Here is a 17717-nt window from a genome sequence, read left to right as displayed (position 1 = left end):
TATGTTCTGTATTATGTATTTAAGAGATTATTATGTAGAAAGTAAGATGGATTTGTATAACATCTGGTATTTAATTACATGAGTCTCAGTAAAATCAAGGTGCATAGTAACAATTTAAAATTATAAAGTAATGAATTAAATTGTGGGATCAAATAAGTTGAATTGAAGATATTTAGATTTTTTAAATAATAATCCATAAATAATATATACTCGCTGATCCCTGCGCGACTTACAGTGTTTTTATTATAATTTAAGCCATACGGGGACCCAATCATACATCACATACACAAAATAAATTATCGAAATAACCAAGAACTTTAGAAGGAGTTATACATATATACAGAAGACTATATGTTATTACATATTTGTAGCTGAGATGGCCCAGTGGTTAGAACACGTGCATCTTAATCGATGATTTCAGGTTCAAACCCAGGCAAGCACCACTATATATATGTGCTTAATTTGTGTTTATAATTCATCTCGTGCTCAGGGGTGAAGGAAATCATCGTGAGGAAACCTGCATGTGTCTAATTTCATCGAAATTTTGCTACATGTGCATTCCACCAACCCTCACTGGAATATATTCCAAGCCCTCTCCTTAATGTTAGATAAGGTATTGGCACAGCAGTGGTTAATTTACAGACTGTTACTTTAGTTTTTTACTATATTTGTACCAATTTACACCAAACTGAATCCGCGTTGAGACGATTTAGTAAATTGTAAATGTTATTTATTTCTCTTTTTTGTATGCCTGCATATTATTATTACCAGGGAGCATCACAATTCATAACTTTCTATCAACAAATGTCAGTCTGCAAAAATGACGTAGATTCCATTCCATGGCATGGTTGTTAATTATCATGGGTCCTGGATTCCTCGGCCGGTCTGTTTAGCTGAGTATTTTTACTATCGAATGAATTACACTATAGAGCGCCATTTAAGGTTTTGCTCCAGAATCTCCTTTGTAGTCGCCATTTGGGCTTTCTTCACTAACGTTCCTAACACGTCATATAGGTTTATTACGAGTATCAAATTTATACGTTTGATTCAAGTAAACATTCGATTTCAGCACGTGTACATCAAAGGAGCCGATTAACTTCGAACATTTATTGAATGATGGCAGAGAATTGACAAATAAAAAAAATACAAATTTAAGCTCCTTGATTCCCTACTCCGATCGGTCTCAAGTATTTCTATGACGATTTCAACTGATTTTATATTTATGCAATTTAATGTGACATTCCGAATACGAGTAAAATTAAATAATATCGATTTTCTATACGATTCAATGGAAATTGAACTATGAGTTTCTATTTCAAAGCAATATTGAATTTCATCATTCACAGCGTACTCTTTGACAGCAAATTCATTTCCTGGAAGTCTTCGTAACTTCAGCTAATTAACAGCTTATATTATTTATAATAGGTACATAAATTGTATGAAGACTTCAGTGCTTTTCTCTTTATTATCCGGTTAGCGAAAAAATAAAATCTTGTAACGATAAATTTGGAAGTAGATTTTTAAGAATAATCAATGTAGCTTTATTATATGTTATATCGACTTCGCCGTGAATTGAAATGATATCATATCTTACAATATAGTAAATGTCCCGAAGCTTCGAACCATTTGTGAAGAAAGTTTGAAACCTATTCTCCAAGATGCTCAAAGGGGTATTTCCTTCACCAATGAGCATAAGATGAATTATAAACAAAAATGTAGCACATGAAAATTCAGTGGTGCTGCGTTTAAACCCTCAATCATAAATGAAGATGCATGCGTTCTAACCAGAGTGATGGCCATCTCGGTGCATTTATTCTTTAATAATAGTGATGTATTATAATTATAACGCACTATTGACTTCCAAAATAAATATGAAATTAATGTATGGTTGAATACGTACATATAGATACGAATCTTTTTTAACCTATTTGTATTTTATTATTTATATCTTATGCATTATGTGCCCTGTAATTCTTTTGTAAGTGATTTTAATTAAAGAGCAGAGATGGCCCAGTGGTTAGAACGCGTGCATCTTAACCGATGAATGCGGGTTCAAACCCAGGCAAGCACCGCTGATTCATGTGCTTAATTTGTCTTTATAATTCATCTCGTGCTCAGCGGTGAAGGAAAACATCGTGAGGAAACCTGCATGTGACAAATTTCATAGAAATTCTGCCACATGTGTATTCCACCAACCCGCATTGGAACAGCGTGGTGGAATATGTTCCAAACCTTCTCCTCAAAGGGAGAGGAGGCCTTTAGCCCAGCTGTGGGAATTTACAGGTTGTTGTTGTTGTTAATTAATTTACTGATTTAATTATTATATTGTTACAGATCAATATCTAGTCACGTGCAAAATGACGCAATCAATAAAAGCTCGAATTGGAAGAATCTATTTAAAGGTGTGTAAAATAAAATAAAAAAAAAATCATGTTGTCATCTAGATTTGTAACCTCATATGTTTTGTTGGTTTGAGATGCAATGAAATTAAATAACTAAATTACTTTGTGATGTTTATTCAATTTTATTTTCTGGCTACACAAATTAATATCTAAAACAAAAAATTCAAATATCAAAGTTCTATTCCTTCCTTATTCTAATATTATTTAAACTACGAGAGACTTTTATAAATTACATTAGTAAAAACCACGCAAACAATCGTATTTTTATTATTGAATAAAATATAAATATACTAATTAAATTCCTTTTATTTATATTTTATATAACAAAGAGAGATATACTAGCAATTATGCACCTGATAGTAAGTGGTCGCTATATACATAAACATTAGAGATCCGAGAAATATCAATCATCTCTTATATTGCCAATGTACATTTTAAGTCACAATCAAAATATTATTTATTCAAATATGCTCATTAAAACAATTTTGAATCATTTTTGAAACTAGAGTAGACCTAGCAAAAAACTAAAAATGAATAAATGCTAAGTCCAAACAACATCAATCTTGTTAACTACGACGTTATATCCGTCTTTGGACCACCCTTAAAACCGGAATACAACCTATTTATGTTTGATAGTAGGTTAAGTAATCTGTTGGTTCAATTAATATTGAAGATTTAGCGGGAATTTAATTTTAAATGAACATAGTATTAGTATTTAATATATTCAGTAATCAATTTTTTCAGATTATAAACAGATGAAACGCTACAAGAGAACAACAATGTTGCTGTCACAACATTTCAGCGAAACAACAGTTACACCGGGTGTTGATGTAAGTATAAAATATACCAAATCCTATTTATATAAATCGACAGTTAAATAAATGGCTTATTAACAGTCTATTGTTTTCAAAGATTAGATAAAGAGAAGATAAAGATATATGCATAGAGGAGCTTAACTTCAAAGTTATTATTTAATAAATAGGATTCATTGTGTGCATTATTTTTATTATTTTATCACATTCGGATTAATTGTCTTAACAAATTTAATTATTGTTATTGAAAAAAGGTAAATAATACATCGTTGTACATGGCATTTACGCCTTTTTTGACCTTACACACAATACTTGGTGGTAGGGCTTTGTGCAAGCCCGTCTGGGTAGGTACCACCCACTCATCAGTTATTCTACCGCCAAATAACAGTACTCAGTATTGTTGTGTTCCGGTTCGAAGGGTGAGTGAGCCAGTGTAACTACAGGCACAAGGGACATAACATCTTAGTTCCCAAGGTTGGTGGCACATTGACGATGTAAGGAATAGTTAATATTTCTTACAGCGTCATTGTCTATGGGTGATGGTGACCACTTACCATCAGGTGGCCCATATGCTCGCCCACCAACCTATAACATAAAAATAAAAAAAAATAAAAAAAAATTGTTGACTCCACATGATCAACCAACAGACCAACTGTTCGTCCAACTAACCACATGTAGAAAGGTAGTTTGTGAATGTTTGACCACATTGGATCGTGTTGGCGCGCAATCTCTCCGATGGCGGTAAATCGTATCCAGTATCAGAGTTGGCACATACGAACAAACCTTCCAAAAAGCAGTGTCATAGTAACAGCGTAAAAATATCTTTTACTTCAATGTTCTCATAGCGAATGAGGTTGAAACGCATAGGCGTGGAACTGATTTTGGTGTATCGTGAGTTGGGGCGATTGGAGTCAAGTTGGAATGTTGGTTAGTTGGATAATTATGTAAAGCCGGTATAATGTCTCTGATTAAAACTCTTGTCTGAAGTGTAATTTAATTATGAAAATAAATTCAAGTTTTATTGTTCCATATTTTAAAATAAATTGAATTAAAAGTAACCATGAAAAATAGGTGATGACTTTTTACTTATTTAAAAGGGTACCCAAAAATACAATTACTAGAAAAAGGTCAGTCATTTTTCCTCCGGAAAATTTGACTTAATGAAAACATACGATCAGCGGTATCGTTATGGATGCTGCCAAAAAAAAATGCGCATCCAACATACATAGCACATTCTGAATCCTTTTTTTGTGTTACCATATTAAAAATTCCTGCAATATATTTTTAAGTAAGGCTATTAAAAACAACAAAGGATTTGCCCAAAATATTTTATAATTATGTTAAACTAGTGACCCGTCCTAGCTCCGCACGGGTTCAATGCTGATACTAAATGTATCTACATTTTTAATTTTTTTTTATTTACATCACATTAGAAACCTCTAAAATTATCAGTGTTTCGTTACTATTGTGCATGTATTGTACATATAAACCTACCTCTTGAACAATCTTTCATTAAAAAAAAACCGTATCCATATTCGAAAGAAGCGACTTTGTTTTATATGGGTTCCCAATTTACTCGGGGTCATCTGACGTCATGTCTCAAGTAACATTCTTTCCAGCCATATCGTCTTTCACACAATCCATCCATCGTTTCCTTGGTCATCCTCTACCTCTATATGTTCAACTAAATAACTTTAACTTACCAGGCGTAAAATGATTGACTAAAAATAACGATCTTACTTTATTATATGTTTACTCAATCTAAACATAGTTTTATAGGATCACGATCAGAAATAATAGATTTAAATATATATAATCCATATAAGCTTCACACTATCTCGAAGTACTAAATATTTTCAATTTACTTTGAAGAGATATGATCCAATTATCGACTCGCGAAGCATCAATTTGTCGCATCAATGAAAAAAACGTCTTTACAACCTTAGCAGCTTTCAAGATATTATATTAAGTAATTACGTAATGAAGACCTCCGTGGTCGAGCGGTGTGTACACCGGTTTTCATGGGTACGCCACTACGAGGTCCCGGGCTCGATTCTCCGCCGAGTCAATGTAATGTACATGTATTAAATATACTACAGAATTTGTTTATTTAGGACATCATATTGGAAACTTCTAATATTATCAGCGTTTCTTTACTATATTGTCCATGTATTATATACAAAAACCTTCCTCTCGAATCACTCTATCTATTAAAAAAAACACATCAAAATGCGCTGCCGATCTAAGCATACATAGGGACAGATAGACAACGGTAAGCAACTTTGTTTCATACTAAGTAATGATACCTAATGATTCGCTCATAACATTGCGCTTGCATAATATAAGCTAATGATTCTTATACTTTTACGGTGATATAGTTTATAAGGTAATAAAATATATGGAATTCAAAACGTAATATCTTGACTTAATTTTTACTCGTTAAATTCACGCAATACTGTGTTTTATTGCGTGTGTAATATGACGTACTTTCATGAATTTCAAATGTAATTATTCTCATGAGAAATTTCCGTGTGTGACTTATGAAATTGAACTTATATTCATATGCATTAAGGTATATATTACTTTGTTAGATAAGTCTCCAGTGCGTCGTCAATGGTCCTCATCCAGCAAGATTCGTTTGGGAAAGGGACGGTGTTGTCATCTCTTCCAATACTGATTCGAGGTATGTCCATTACAATCAATATTGGTGTAGAATGATATTTCATTCCATTTAATTTATTAGTTGCAGATTATTATTTATATAAATAGGTACCAACCGAGTCGATTTAGAGAAAAACTCATTAGTTTTCTACTTTGTCTTTGGTCTTTTGTGGTACCGTCGTTACTTATGATTTTCCATAACACAAGTGCTTTAGCTACTTACATTGGGAAGAGAGTAATGTATGTGATGTTGTCCAGTATTTATTTCTTTAATTTCATTTTAAAACACAATGAATGATTTTCATATCAAATTAGCTAAAGTTTTTTATTTAAATAAATATATATTAATGGTAGAACCACACTATTTTTAACTCATAATAGAACATTGTAATTTGTATAAATTACAATGTTCTATTGTGAGTTAAAAATTAATTATTGTACATATAGTATTAATGTGAGAATAACTGATACCTTAATGAACATGGCTACCATGGATTTATCCTCAAACAGTAATGGGTTCGATAACTCCAAAGAATACACGGATGCTGGATGACCACATACATGCTTCTCAGTCAAGATTTACTAGCAACCGGTACATTAAATTGTACAGTATATTTCGAGCTATACCCTCATTCGAAATTAAACTTTATGTCAATTTATTTAGAGTTGAAATTTGTATTGTAGGTATTCAATTGGTCAAACCATGACCACAGACGGAGGTGTCACAACTCAACTAAACATCTCACATGTTAGAGTGGACGATGGTGGTCGGCTCGCTTGTGTTGCTCAGCTCGGAGACGCCGTTATATCACATGAAGATAGAATTAATGTTTATGGTAATGTATCTGAATACATTTAGTCATAGTCTAAAGTAAAAACTACTTACAGTAAAACCTCTTTTCTTGGAACACGAGATAAATGTAAAGTTGGTACACACTTGGTGGTAGGGCTTTGTGCAAGCCCGTCTGGGTAGGTACCACCCACTCATCAGTTATTCTACCACCAAATAACAGTACTCAGTATTGTTGTGTTCCGGTTTGAAGGGTGAGTGAGCCAGTGTAACTTCAGGCACAAGGGACAACAACTTAGTTCCCAAGGTTGATGGCACATTGACGATGTAAGGAATAGTTAATATTTCTTACAGCGTCATTGTCTATGGGTAATGGTGACCACTTACCACCAGGTAGCCTATCTGCTCGTCCACCAACCTATACCATAAAAAAAGAAAAAGTTCTTGTTCAGATATAAACACACTCTTCTGCTTACATTCTCTGCGAATCGTATGTTTATTTTTTTTAATTAAGTAATATGACCTCTTATCTGTACCAAATAAATTAACGGCAAATTAACCATTTATTTGATTGTATTTCGTGTAATCCACTTAAATTTGACACAATTCTGTGTTTAATTACAATTGAGAAGACTCTTCAATACGTACAAGTCAAGTTAATAAAATTGTTAATTTATTATAAAGTTAAGTACATTACAAAATTGCCATTCTGTGTCTTTAAAAGTGACTTTTTTCTATTCTGTAGCCACAAAAGTTATCGTAACAAGTTGCTTTCAATATGTAACGATGCATAATTATTTTTGACATTTTGAGGTGTATATGAGAAAACGAGTTGTAAGTTGAGTCGAAATGGCCCAGTGGTTAGAACGCGTGCATTTTAACCGATGATTGTGGGTGATTCATTTGCTCAATTTGTCTTTATAATTCATCTCGTGCTCAGCGTTGAAGGAAAACATCGTGAGGAAACCTGCATGTGACAAATTTCATAGAAATTCTGCCACATGTGTGTTCCACCAACCCGCATTGGAACAGCGTGGTGGAATATGTTCTAAACCTTCTCCTCAAGGGGAGAGGAGGCCTTTAGCCCAAAGAATCCCTATAGTGGGAATTTACAGACTGTTGTTGTTGTTATAAAAAGTCTTACTATTGTTATATATAAAGATTGCTGAAAAATTATAATATATATTTTTTTTTTAAATTACAAACCTATTAGTCAACTTGACTTAAGTTATAAATTTAATTACAAACAAACTTTTTGATTGAAAACAGGTCCACCCTACATTCGCACTTTGCCACCCTTCAAAGTTCAAAGCGGTCAAAGTGTCACACTCAGATGCCCTTACTATGGATACCCGATACGGTAAAGGAAAATTTGATATCGTATAACATTATAATTTAATACAATATTAAAATAGTTGGCTAATTGTGATTCATTAATATTAAGATATCATCGTCGTGACGTCATGTTTAAAAAAAATGTCGATTAATCTTAAAAAGTAATAGTTTATAAGGTTAAGAAACTAAAACGCGATTACAAATAGCACTAAAAATATGATATCTAAAATATTTATTCGAATTAAACCATTGCTTTTATTGAGGTATATCAGCCATATTGGAATATATTTGCTCAGAAATCTAAAAAAATATATATGTAAAATAAATATTAAAAAAATAAAAAAATATGTTTCATATATAGAAAAATATAAATGAAATAAATATTTTAGTAATTTTATGTTCAATTATAATCGATTGACCGAATTATTTATGAAGCTGCAAAAGCTAATTAGTACGAACTTAATTCGTTTCTAACTCGTTATTGAAATCTACTTATAACACTCTTTACATCTTTTAAATGTTATATTAATTCTTAAAATCGATTATGTGTAATAGATTAATCGATGTATCGTATCACGCTGATTTTTCACGATCGTGTTCTGAAATGAGTTTCGTGTTTGTTCTTAAAGAATTTCTTGAAGTATTACTGGTTTTACTTTATATACAGAAATATTATTTGAGATATCAAACTATAGTAATGTATTTGCTTTGGTGTTATTATCAACTTATATTATTCATAACGTCAATTCGAGTTAGACTAACATTGCCGATCTTTTTGTGTATAATTATTAGTTTTTTTTTTTGGACAATCATCAGACTTTACAAATAAATGTAACTGTATTTTCGTATCTTGTTTGACTAAATGTAACATAAAAATACGTATAAACTCACTGTTTTGATATATAAATTTAAAAATCAATATTATCCAATTAATTCAAAACTAAAAATACTGTAAAATAAAATATACCATCTAGCAATCTTATATGGATAAAATTTATTACATATTAAAACACTTAAAATATTTGTAGCGAAATAACATGGGAGTACAAAGGAAAAGAAATAATATCGGAAGTAACACAATCGCGTTACAAAAGATTCATTAACAACACAGCTCTGAGTATAGAAATATTCGGTCGTAAACCAAAGTTAAGAAGCAAAAGAGATTTGGCTACGGTGACTAATGATGGTGTACTAAATGTAAATAAAGTTAGTAAAAGTGAAAATGGAGGATTATTCGCTTGCATAGTAAAGAGTCCATCAGGTGAAATGGCAAAGAGATCCTTTGAACTACAAGTTGTAGAAGCACCTCAATTGGAAGAGATACTCTTAGCATCAGATCTTCAAGAGGGACAAATAGTTCAAATACACTGTAATTTAAAAAGTGGAGACTCACCTGTTTATTATTCTTGGTTGAAAGATGGAAAGAAGATACCTACTCATCTAAAGGTAAGTGATAATAATGATAATCGTATTGATATTCACTCAAGTCAAGAGGCTAAATTACCAAATAACACTAGAAAAGCTGTCTTAGTAATACCAATATTAAAAATAAATGTGATAATAATTTGATTAAATAGTATCAACAACGAAAGCATACTGCCTCAGCCGAAAATTTGCATTCGAGTTTCATTGGATCTGGTCCGTACAACAAATATAGAATTCAAATAGTAATACCATTATCGTATAAAAACTTAAGTGACAGCTCCGAAATGTTTGACTTCTGAATGAACTCCTAATCTCCTCTTTATTATAGAAAACTTCAAGATTATTCTCGCCTCCAGTTCAGTACGACTAAGGAGAAATAAAATGCCACTATTTTTTTGTCTAAAATGTTGTTTTTTCATGTTAATTTTTTTTCAACTACACAAACATAAATAATAAATATTTTTATGATTATGATTGAAACCTTCGATTTTTGAATTAGGTTATTAGGTATTCTATGTAATTAACTTTTTTTATAAAAATGTCTTTATTTTCATTCATAACGTTTTTCTGGCTCAGCTCCAAACAATCTTATTACAATATAATAATCGTGGTCTTCTACTAATATAAGATTGACTCGACACAAGTGATAATAAATTCTTTTACTGTAAAATATGAAGCATAAGCTTTGTATTTTCAACATGTATTTACAAGGTTCGTATAACCTTTTTTATTCTTTATAACGATTGTCTTTTATTTTCAATTGTTTTATTTTGCTAATAAAGACTAATCACCTATAACTTCGCCATTGTAACTTAATTTTTCTTGTATTCTTAAGTTTACTGCTTCAATGCTCATTTCTTTAAAGATATTCCTAAGAACAACAACTTTACTCCAGTTATCATATTAAAAAAGGATTAGTTTTGCTCTTACTGGAGCAAAACATAGTTAAATTCGAAGGTAAAATAAAGTAAAAGCTTCTAACTTCAAAACGAACAGATACTGATGTACTAACATGTTAAGTATTAATATTTATTCGTTACGTAAAAAAAAACCAGCATAATGCTTGTGTTTCTGACAAAAGAAATAACGTAGCAATTTTGTTTTTGAACTTATTTTCTATCCTCCTAAAGTAAGAATCCAACTTCTCTCCCAACCTAAGCTGGAAAGTCAATTTTACAAACAAACTTTTAAAAACAAATATAGCAAATTAATTTTGAAATAAATCTACTTCGAAGAACTATTGTGTCTATTTAATCCCCAATAATAAAAATAAACGCAAGATAACATGTTATAGAAAATAAAAAGCTAAGCTGAAAAGAATTTTTAATTTAAAACGTCACATTTTACCAAAAACTAAGGTAACAAAAGTTTCAAACAAACTCCTCGCAAAGCGTTTAAGCGGATATTCCGTAACGTATGGTAACTATTTAGTTATTAAAGCGCGGAATGTCTTTGTGGTGTATGTTACAGATCGTCGAGAGGAGCCTGGAAGTATTCAGTGTACTCATCATCAAGAATGTCTCTTTGGAACACTGCGGCACTTACACGTGTGTTGCGGCGAACCACGTCGCTAAAGTCAACAGAACCGTCAACTTGTATATCAAAGGTACTTTTTTAATTTCAAAACGACACCAGATATCCTTTGTTTTAAATTAATTATTAGAACATTCATGCTATTTATACTTTTAGAAGTTTTTGTGTGAATATTTTGGAAACTTCTGAAAGATTTCTTTTTCCTTCTGGGTATTTTTTGACAGAAGTCTAAATTACAGGTAATAGACTGACGAATGTGATTATCTGCCTCGTTGATCTGACTATGTTGTGGCTGAATAAGTTCACATATTTCGAGTTTCTGAATTCAAACTTCAAATTGTCCCTTTGAAAAAGTAGATGGGGTTTTTCTGAGGAATAAATCTCCCGTACAGAGGTACGGGAGATTTATTAGAAAGTACTTAAACCCGCTGGTCCTACGTTCTAACTTTTTCTGGTCCTATCGACTATTCTATGTCTTTGGATTATAAGATTGAAGGAATAGAGAGCGCATCAACCAAGCTTTGGGAGCTTCAAATGGACATTTTAAAAATAATAAAATTTATTTGAATATTAAATTTAATCTAACAAAAATTAAAACGGTGGCAGTGAAAACGTGTGGCAGAATTCGGATTTCAGTCATGTAACAAATTATTAAACTTAAAATTGTACAATATTATATTTGAATGAATAGGCAAGTAACTGGTTCCCAGAGATTCTTTAGTAGACAGAAACTGTGTACTCGTAGCATGACTATATATTCATTTAATTTATTCAATTTTTATATGTTTTATTATTATTTTCAATGCTCCTTTCTACTTTCGATCTCATATCTATTATTCAGCATTTCTATGAGCGCGATAGCTTTCATAACAGTAATACCTTTACACATTGTTTGGTATCCAATAAAACATATTTATTGTAACGTCTAAGTTCGTAATATCCCTTATAACGAAATGTTCAATATTTTTGGATATGGACATATTTTAATGTAACTTATTATGATAGAAGTGAATATAATATGACAGTAATACAGTGTCCACTATCAGAGAAAGTCAGTGATTACTATGAATGTGGTGATTATACTAAGAAGCATAAATACGTCTATCAGTAAAAAAATGCTATTAAATATACGTTATGTCAAGGAACATAACGTATATTTGATTACTCGCAATACAATGTTATCAATTCAAGAATTCTTCTAATTGACGGCAGAATAAAAGGTCATCATTTAGATGAACTCACAACAAAAAACGCAACTAAATATCCATACTCACTCACTGAAAAGGCAGCAATAATACGGCTTCAAGTATTTTCTAAGACACCTGAAGACTGTTACTGATAATTTATATATAGAGAAACCCAATGACTTTTAAACTAGCGTGAAGTAAGCCACACAAACGGAGCTATTATGGTTCGAAAATTAAATCAATTATTTGTTTGATAGTTGCGCCGAAGTGGAACGAAGAACCTCAGAATTCGTCTCTGCTTCTGGGAAGGAACGGTCACGTATCTTGCAGTGCTAATGGATATCCACAGCCACAAACACATTGGTTGAAGAAAGACGGTAAGGTTTTATATGAAAATTAACATTCAGCTAATTATGCTGGAATAATACATACCGATAGCAATGGCAACTTTACATTCAATTTAATTCTGTAAAATTACCAATTCAAAAATGCTCGATAGAGAAAATTTCAATAAATGATTTGGAATTTCAATTTATATTGGTCTCATTTTTTTCCAAAATTGAAGTTTTCGGAAATAATTGTATTACGAAATTTTAACCGAAATTGTCGGTTTAATATATTTGTCCTAATTAATTTAACGCAATTAAAGTTAATAATCATTAACATAATAATCAATTAAAATGACTTCCAAATGAATAACTTAATTTACAGTTTTATAAAAGTTCATTTCAAATTAACATATCGGTTTTATATAAATAATCATGTTCAATTATACACACACTGATAAGTCGCAGATTTGATTTTGAGTAATAGTCGAATATTATAAGTTATTTTAGGTAATAATATACTGGCAAATGGAAAAAAAAGAAAAAACCTGATAATAAGTGGTCACTACTGCCGTAGACAGAGGCATTGTGTGGAATATCTTACATTGCAAATGCCCTCAACCTTAAGAACTGTTATGTTCTCAGAGAAGATGTTATGCAGAATGATCGATTGGTTACACTGGCACACTCACATTTTAATCTGGAAGCGAACAATACTAAGCTGCCATTTATTTTTAAAATATGTGATTAAAGATACCAATTCAGACGACCTCGCATAAATCGTCTTTGTGCAACTTTAACTTTGAAATAAATTCCACAATCAATTTGTTGCCTTATATGTAATAATCGTACCTCTACGTACATACATATATACATTTAAAAAGATGATTAAGACTAAATTAATAAATAAATCATATTATTCATCAAAAGAGTACTTTTAAAAAGAAACGCCTGAAGTTAGGCTCTGATTCCATCATAGGACACTAATTACTGAAAATAACAGCATTGTAAATCTGTTTATTTGAAAATAGCAACTATGCGAGTTCCTTGCCGTTGCTTCTCGCTAGAAGCTGCCTTCCGAAACGGTGGTAGTATTTAATTATTGACGATTCTAAAACGCTTCATTGTGAAGTTTACTTGAATAAAATTGATTTGATTTGAATCATTTGGATGAGACTAAAACGCATCACTTCGATCGTTCGTAAATTTGTTGAAGATGTTAAAATTTTAGTGATATCGGAAACATGGCGTCCAGTTCTGGAAGTAGCCGGTGGTGGAGTATTGAGTCTCTCCAATGGATCGTTAATATTCGATTCCGTCGCTCTATCAGACGCCGGTCTTTACACTTGTCATGTTGAAAACGGTGTCGGAGAAGCACTTAGTAAAACTATTTGGATATCCGTCAACAGTGAGTACAATTTTAAGCAGTGTCAATTTTCTTAGTAAGTGACAACATTTGGAGATAGTTTTTAACTATCAATATACCGGTGATAGTTTTGATGTCAGACAAGTAACTGTTTGTTTCCCACTTGTTAAAAATTATATCCATTAATTCTTTGAAATTCACTCATCATACAATAAATTTTCATCTTAAATTTCATTTGAATGCAGCATTTTAGGTCTTTGCAATTTTTTTTATGTAACAATAAAGTTTTTTTCAGAACCGGTAACATTTGACATAGTATCTAGGAATTTAACAGCGAAATTGGGTCAGCATGTAACAATAGAATGCCAGGCCAAGGGAGATGACCCTATAAGGATCATGTGGACGAGAAACGGGAAACCGATTAATCCTTTGACGCAAAGGTAAGGTATTATCACGTCGATTTGTCCTCCTTGACATTTTTTTTCGTTAAATTTATACTATGACTATTACATCATAGATGTATTCAGCGTTATATGGAAGAAATTCTTTTAACGTAGTATTTTAAGTCCGACGACTAATTTTACGGTGTATCTTTTAAGTCAGTTATACTTCTATAATAGTATTATAAATGTAAAACCGATTACTACCGATTACCGATTTACACAACCAATACAAATAGTTCTCTATAGCGCCATTCTACGCGACGCGGGGATGTATAGCGACGTATTCGTCGCTATACATCCCTGCGTCAATTCGAGAAAGCAAGTGCATGTATATCGACGTGTGAAATTGACGAATATATTAGGTCATATGATATTAAAAGTTATTATGTTTCTGAAAAGATAATATTTGCGTAAGAAATAATTATTGTTAATTTGGGATAGCGTACTTAATTCGGATGTGATCGGTATTACGAATTTTGCCGATGCTACATCTAAGTTGTGTCGTACACATTGCTCTAAAACCTTTAAATTAAAAAAGGACAATTTTACCTTTTAAAAATAACTCAGAATCTATATTAATGTTATAAATGACAAAGTAACTCTGTATGTCTATCTGTCGCTCTTTCACGACCAAATTCAAAAACCGAATCTGATGAAATTAGGTACGAAACCAACTTGAAGTCCAAGGAACTTTTTTGTCTAACACAAGACAACCAATCTAAAAAGCGAGTGAAAGGAAAGTTAATTTTGATATTTTATCTTTTAGAGTTAAAATATCTGAAGCTAAAACAGATGACGGAATGGCTAGTATATTAGAACTGCTTCAAACAGAAACGAGTGATGGAGCGCTATATCAATGCAAGGCTGGCAATCCCTTTGGAGCTGATGTTTTCAGCGTACATTTAACTATATTACGTAAGTTACTCCATTTGATATACGATACAGAACAGAAAATATCAGACGTAGACGAGTAAATTAATATAAATTATCTTTATATATTAATTATTTTGATTGATTGATTCACTTGGTGGTAGGGCTTTGTGCAAGCCCGTCTGGGTAGGTACCACCCAATCATCAGTTATTCTACCGCCAAACAACAGTACTCAGTATTGTTGTGTTCCGGTCTGAAGGGTGAGTGAGCCAGTGTAACTACAGGCACAAGGGACATAACATCTTAGTTCCCAAGGTTGGTGGCACATTGACGATGTAAGGAATAGTTAATAATTCTTACAGCGTTAATGTCTATGAGCGATGGTGACCACTTACCATCAGGTGGCCCATATGCTCGTCCGCCAACCTATACCATAAAAAAAAATTAAAATAAAAAGTATTACTTGAAGATGAATTTGCAACAGCGATCAGAATGATGCGTAAAGTTCCACAATGAAAACAGTTCCTAAAAGTTTATATGCACTTAATTAAGTACTGTTTCATGTCATTTCATGATATAATTTAGTATACAATATTTTATTTTAATAGCTTTGTCAGTATACAAATTGTTTCTTTCATTGGTATACTTATTATTTTTACTTGTAGATTTGAACTGACTAGATTCAGTCCGTAAATTTAGAAGTAGCGGAAGTAGCTACTTTAGATAACAATCTATCTCGTTTAGATACGTTCAGTCATTGACTGTGTATCACACATCCATCCATCCAAATTAGTAAGAGCAGTGTCTGTTCTGTTTGAAATATGTTCTGCTAGTCTTGTTAACTAGTAAGTTTCTATGGCAGAGCCTCCAATCCCGCCGTCCGATCTGTCGGTGGATTCTCTCCGCAGCCGGTCGGTGAAGCTCTCCTGGCGCGACTCCTCGCGATCGCTCGCTCAGTTCTACAGCGTGCAAGTCGCCAACTCACTCCGAGTGTCATGGACGACAGCTAGGACTATTAATGTTACAAGGTTAGTAATATAACTACGCCATAGTAGCGGCACGCTATGATGGCCGTTTTGACGTTTGCCCGCTCATGAAGTTACGTATTTAATAAATAATTACATCAAAGGAGCAAATTGTTGTTCTTTATTGTCAATAGTGACGTGCAGTTAGTCATTAAGTTTATCGAATGTGATTTCTAAACTTCAAATATTAGGGTACCCCGAAGATAACTTTTTTTTTTGCGTAGACGTGTAAGTCACACTCGACCTCGTAGTCGGTGTTATATTTGTGTTGACAGTAAATATTTTATCTATTTTAATTCCAATTTTTGATTTAAATTGATTTCGTTCGAATATATTACTTAAATTTATTTTATATTTTTTTTTATTAAACCTTTTTAATCAGATACTACTTGCAACAAAAACTTGAATTAAATTACTTGCAAAAAAACAAAGATTTGAATATATTATATCGATAATAAATTTACATTTCACATCACTTTTTTAATGTGTCAAAAAGCCCATCGTATCTTGCCGCTAGTATAATTATTCCATACAATTATAAATTTAATAAAACTTAGTGCACTTAACGTCGTTGATGTTCATACATAATTTATTTCATTGCACTTTATTTATATATATATACTATAATAAGGTTATCAATTTATGAGATTTTATGTCTAATTGAGTTTATCGCGGAACGACCAGATTGAATCAACAGCTTTTGCACTAAATAGCCCGCTAGTTAAATAATAGACTACAGTAGAGCGCCGATTATCCGAACGCCGGTTGACCGAATCGACAATTGTCCGAATCAGTCCTAAGCGTTATATAATAAATTAAAACCAAATATTTCTATTTTTTTAAACAAGTTGGAATTCGATGGCGTCCTGATAAAGTTCAACTGTTAAAGTTGAAATCAAGAGACAAGACATTACATGTTTGGGTGGTGAACTTAATAAAGTTTATTCTATAAGTGACAGTTCGATTTTTTTATTACCAGTCTATATCCAATAATCCGAATCGACCCCGGTATCGATTAATTCAGATAATCGGCGTTCTACTATAAATAAATAAATAAATAAGAACGCTTAGAAAATACTTATACACAAGAAGGTCAACTAATATGTTGAAATTTTAACGTGACTAAATAATTTATCATATCTATTAATAGCATAATATAACACATATATCCAATTTATTTTTTGATAAAGTCACCTTTGCTTTCTCCTTCAGTTGTAGGTAGATTCTACATCATATTCTTGTCTCTTTGGTATACGTAAACAATTTTCATTTCAATACCAATATTAAATATGTATTTAGTGTTCATTAAAATCTATTTTTATTCGGTATGAGATGTAATGTTTGCGTATATTTTTTTGTCCAATTACGTATTGTAGGAAGTATCGACTGAATCTCATAAGAAATTTATTTTCGTCGCAATAACTGCGATATGATGACAAGAAGATTAAATAAAGATTTATTCTTATGTATTTGTTGTTAATAACAGGCAGGCATAGCTGGTATAATATTACAAAACGAAAATAAATTAAGTATTAATTAAA

At 31.8% G+C, this 17717-nt stretch overlaps 1 protein-coding gene across 1 annotated transcript in view; it reads left to right on the top strand.

Moving 5' to 3' along the window:
- The first annotated feature begins 3150 nt into the window (after positions 1 to 3150).
- Positions 3151 to 17717, top strand: part of LOC124539405 (Down syndrome cell adhesion molecule-like protein Dscam2) — a 77099-nt gene continuing 62532 nt past the window's right edge. Inside the window, exons 1-11 of the mRNA XM_047116796.1 lie at positions 3151 to 3232; positions 5806 to 5897; positions 6560 to 6711; positions 7935 to 8025; positions 9029 to 9446; positions 10896 to 11031; positions 12403 to 12522; positions 13703 to 13879; positions 14133 to 14277; positions 15047 to 15195; positions 16014 to 16179. Of these exons, the coding sequence (XP_046972752.1) occupies positions 3158 to 3232; positions 5806 to 5897; positions 6560 to 6711; positions 7935 to 8025; positions 9029 to 9446; positions 10896 to 11031; positions 12403 to 12522; positions 13703 to 13879; positions 14133 to 14277; positions 15047 to 15195; positions 16014 to 16179 (1721 nt within the window). The 5' untranslated portion in view covers positions 3151 to 3157. The remainder of the gene's footprint in view (positions 3233 to 5805; positions 5898 to 6559; positions 6712 to 7934; positions 8026 to 9028; positions 9447 to 10895; positions 11032 to 12402; positions 12523 to 13702; positions 13880 to 14132; positions 14278 to 15046; positions 15196 to 16013; positions 16180 to 17717) is intronic.

Source organism: Vanessa cardui, chromosome 22 (genome assembly GCF_905220365.1).
Source record: "Vanessa cardui chromosome 22, ilVanCard2.1, whole genome shotgun sequence".
NCBI lineage: Eukaryota > Metazoa > Arthropoda > Insecta > Lepidoptera > Nymphalidae > Vanessa > Vanessa cardui.
The sequence above is the reverse complement of the archived record's forward strand: the minus strand, read 5'-3'. Positions and strand labels throughout refer to the sequence as shown.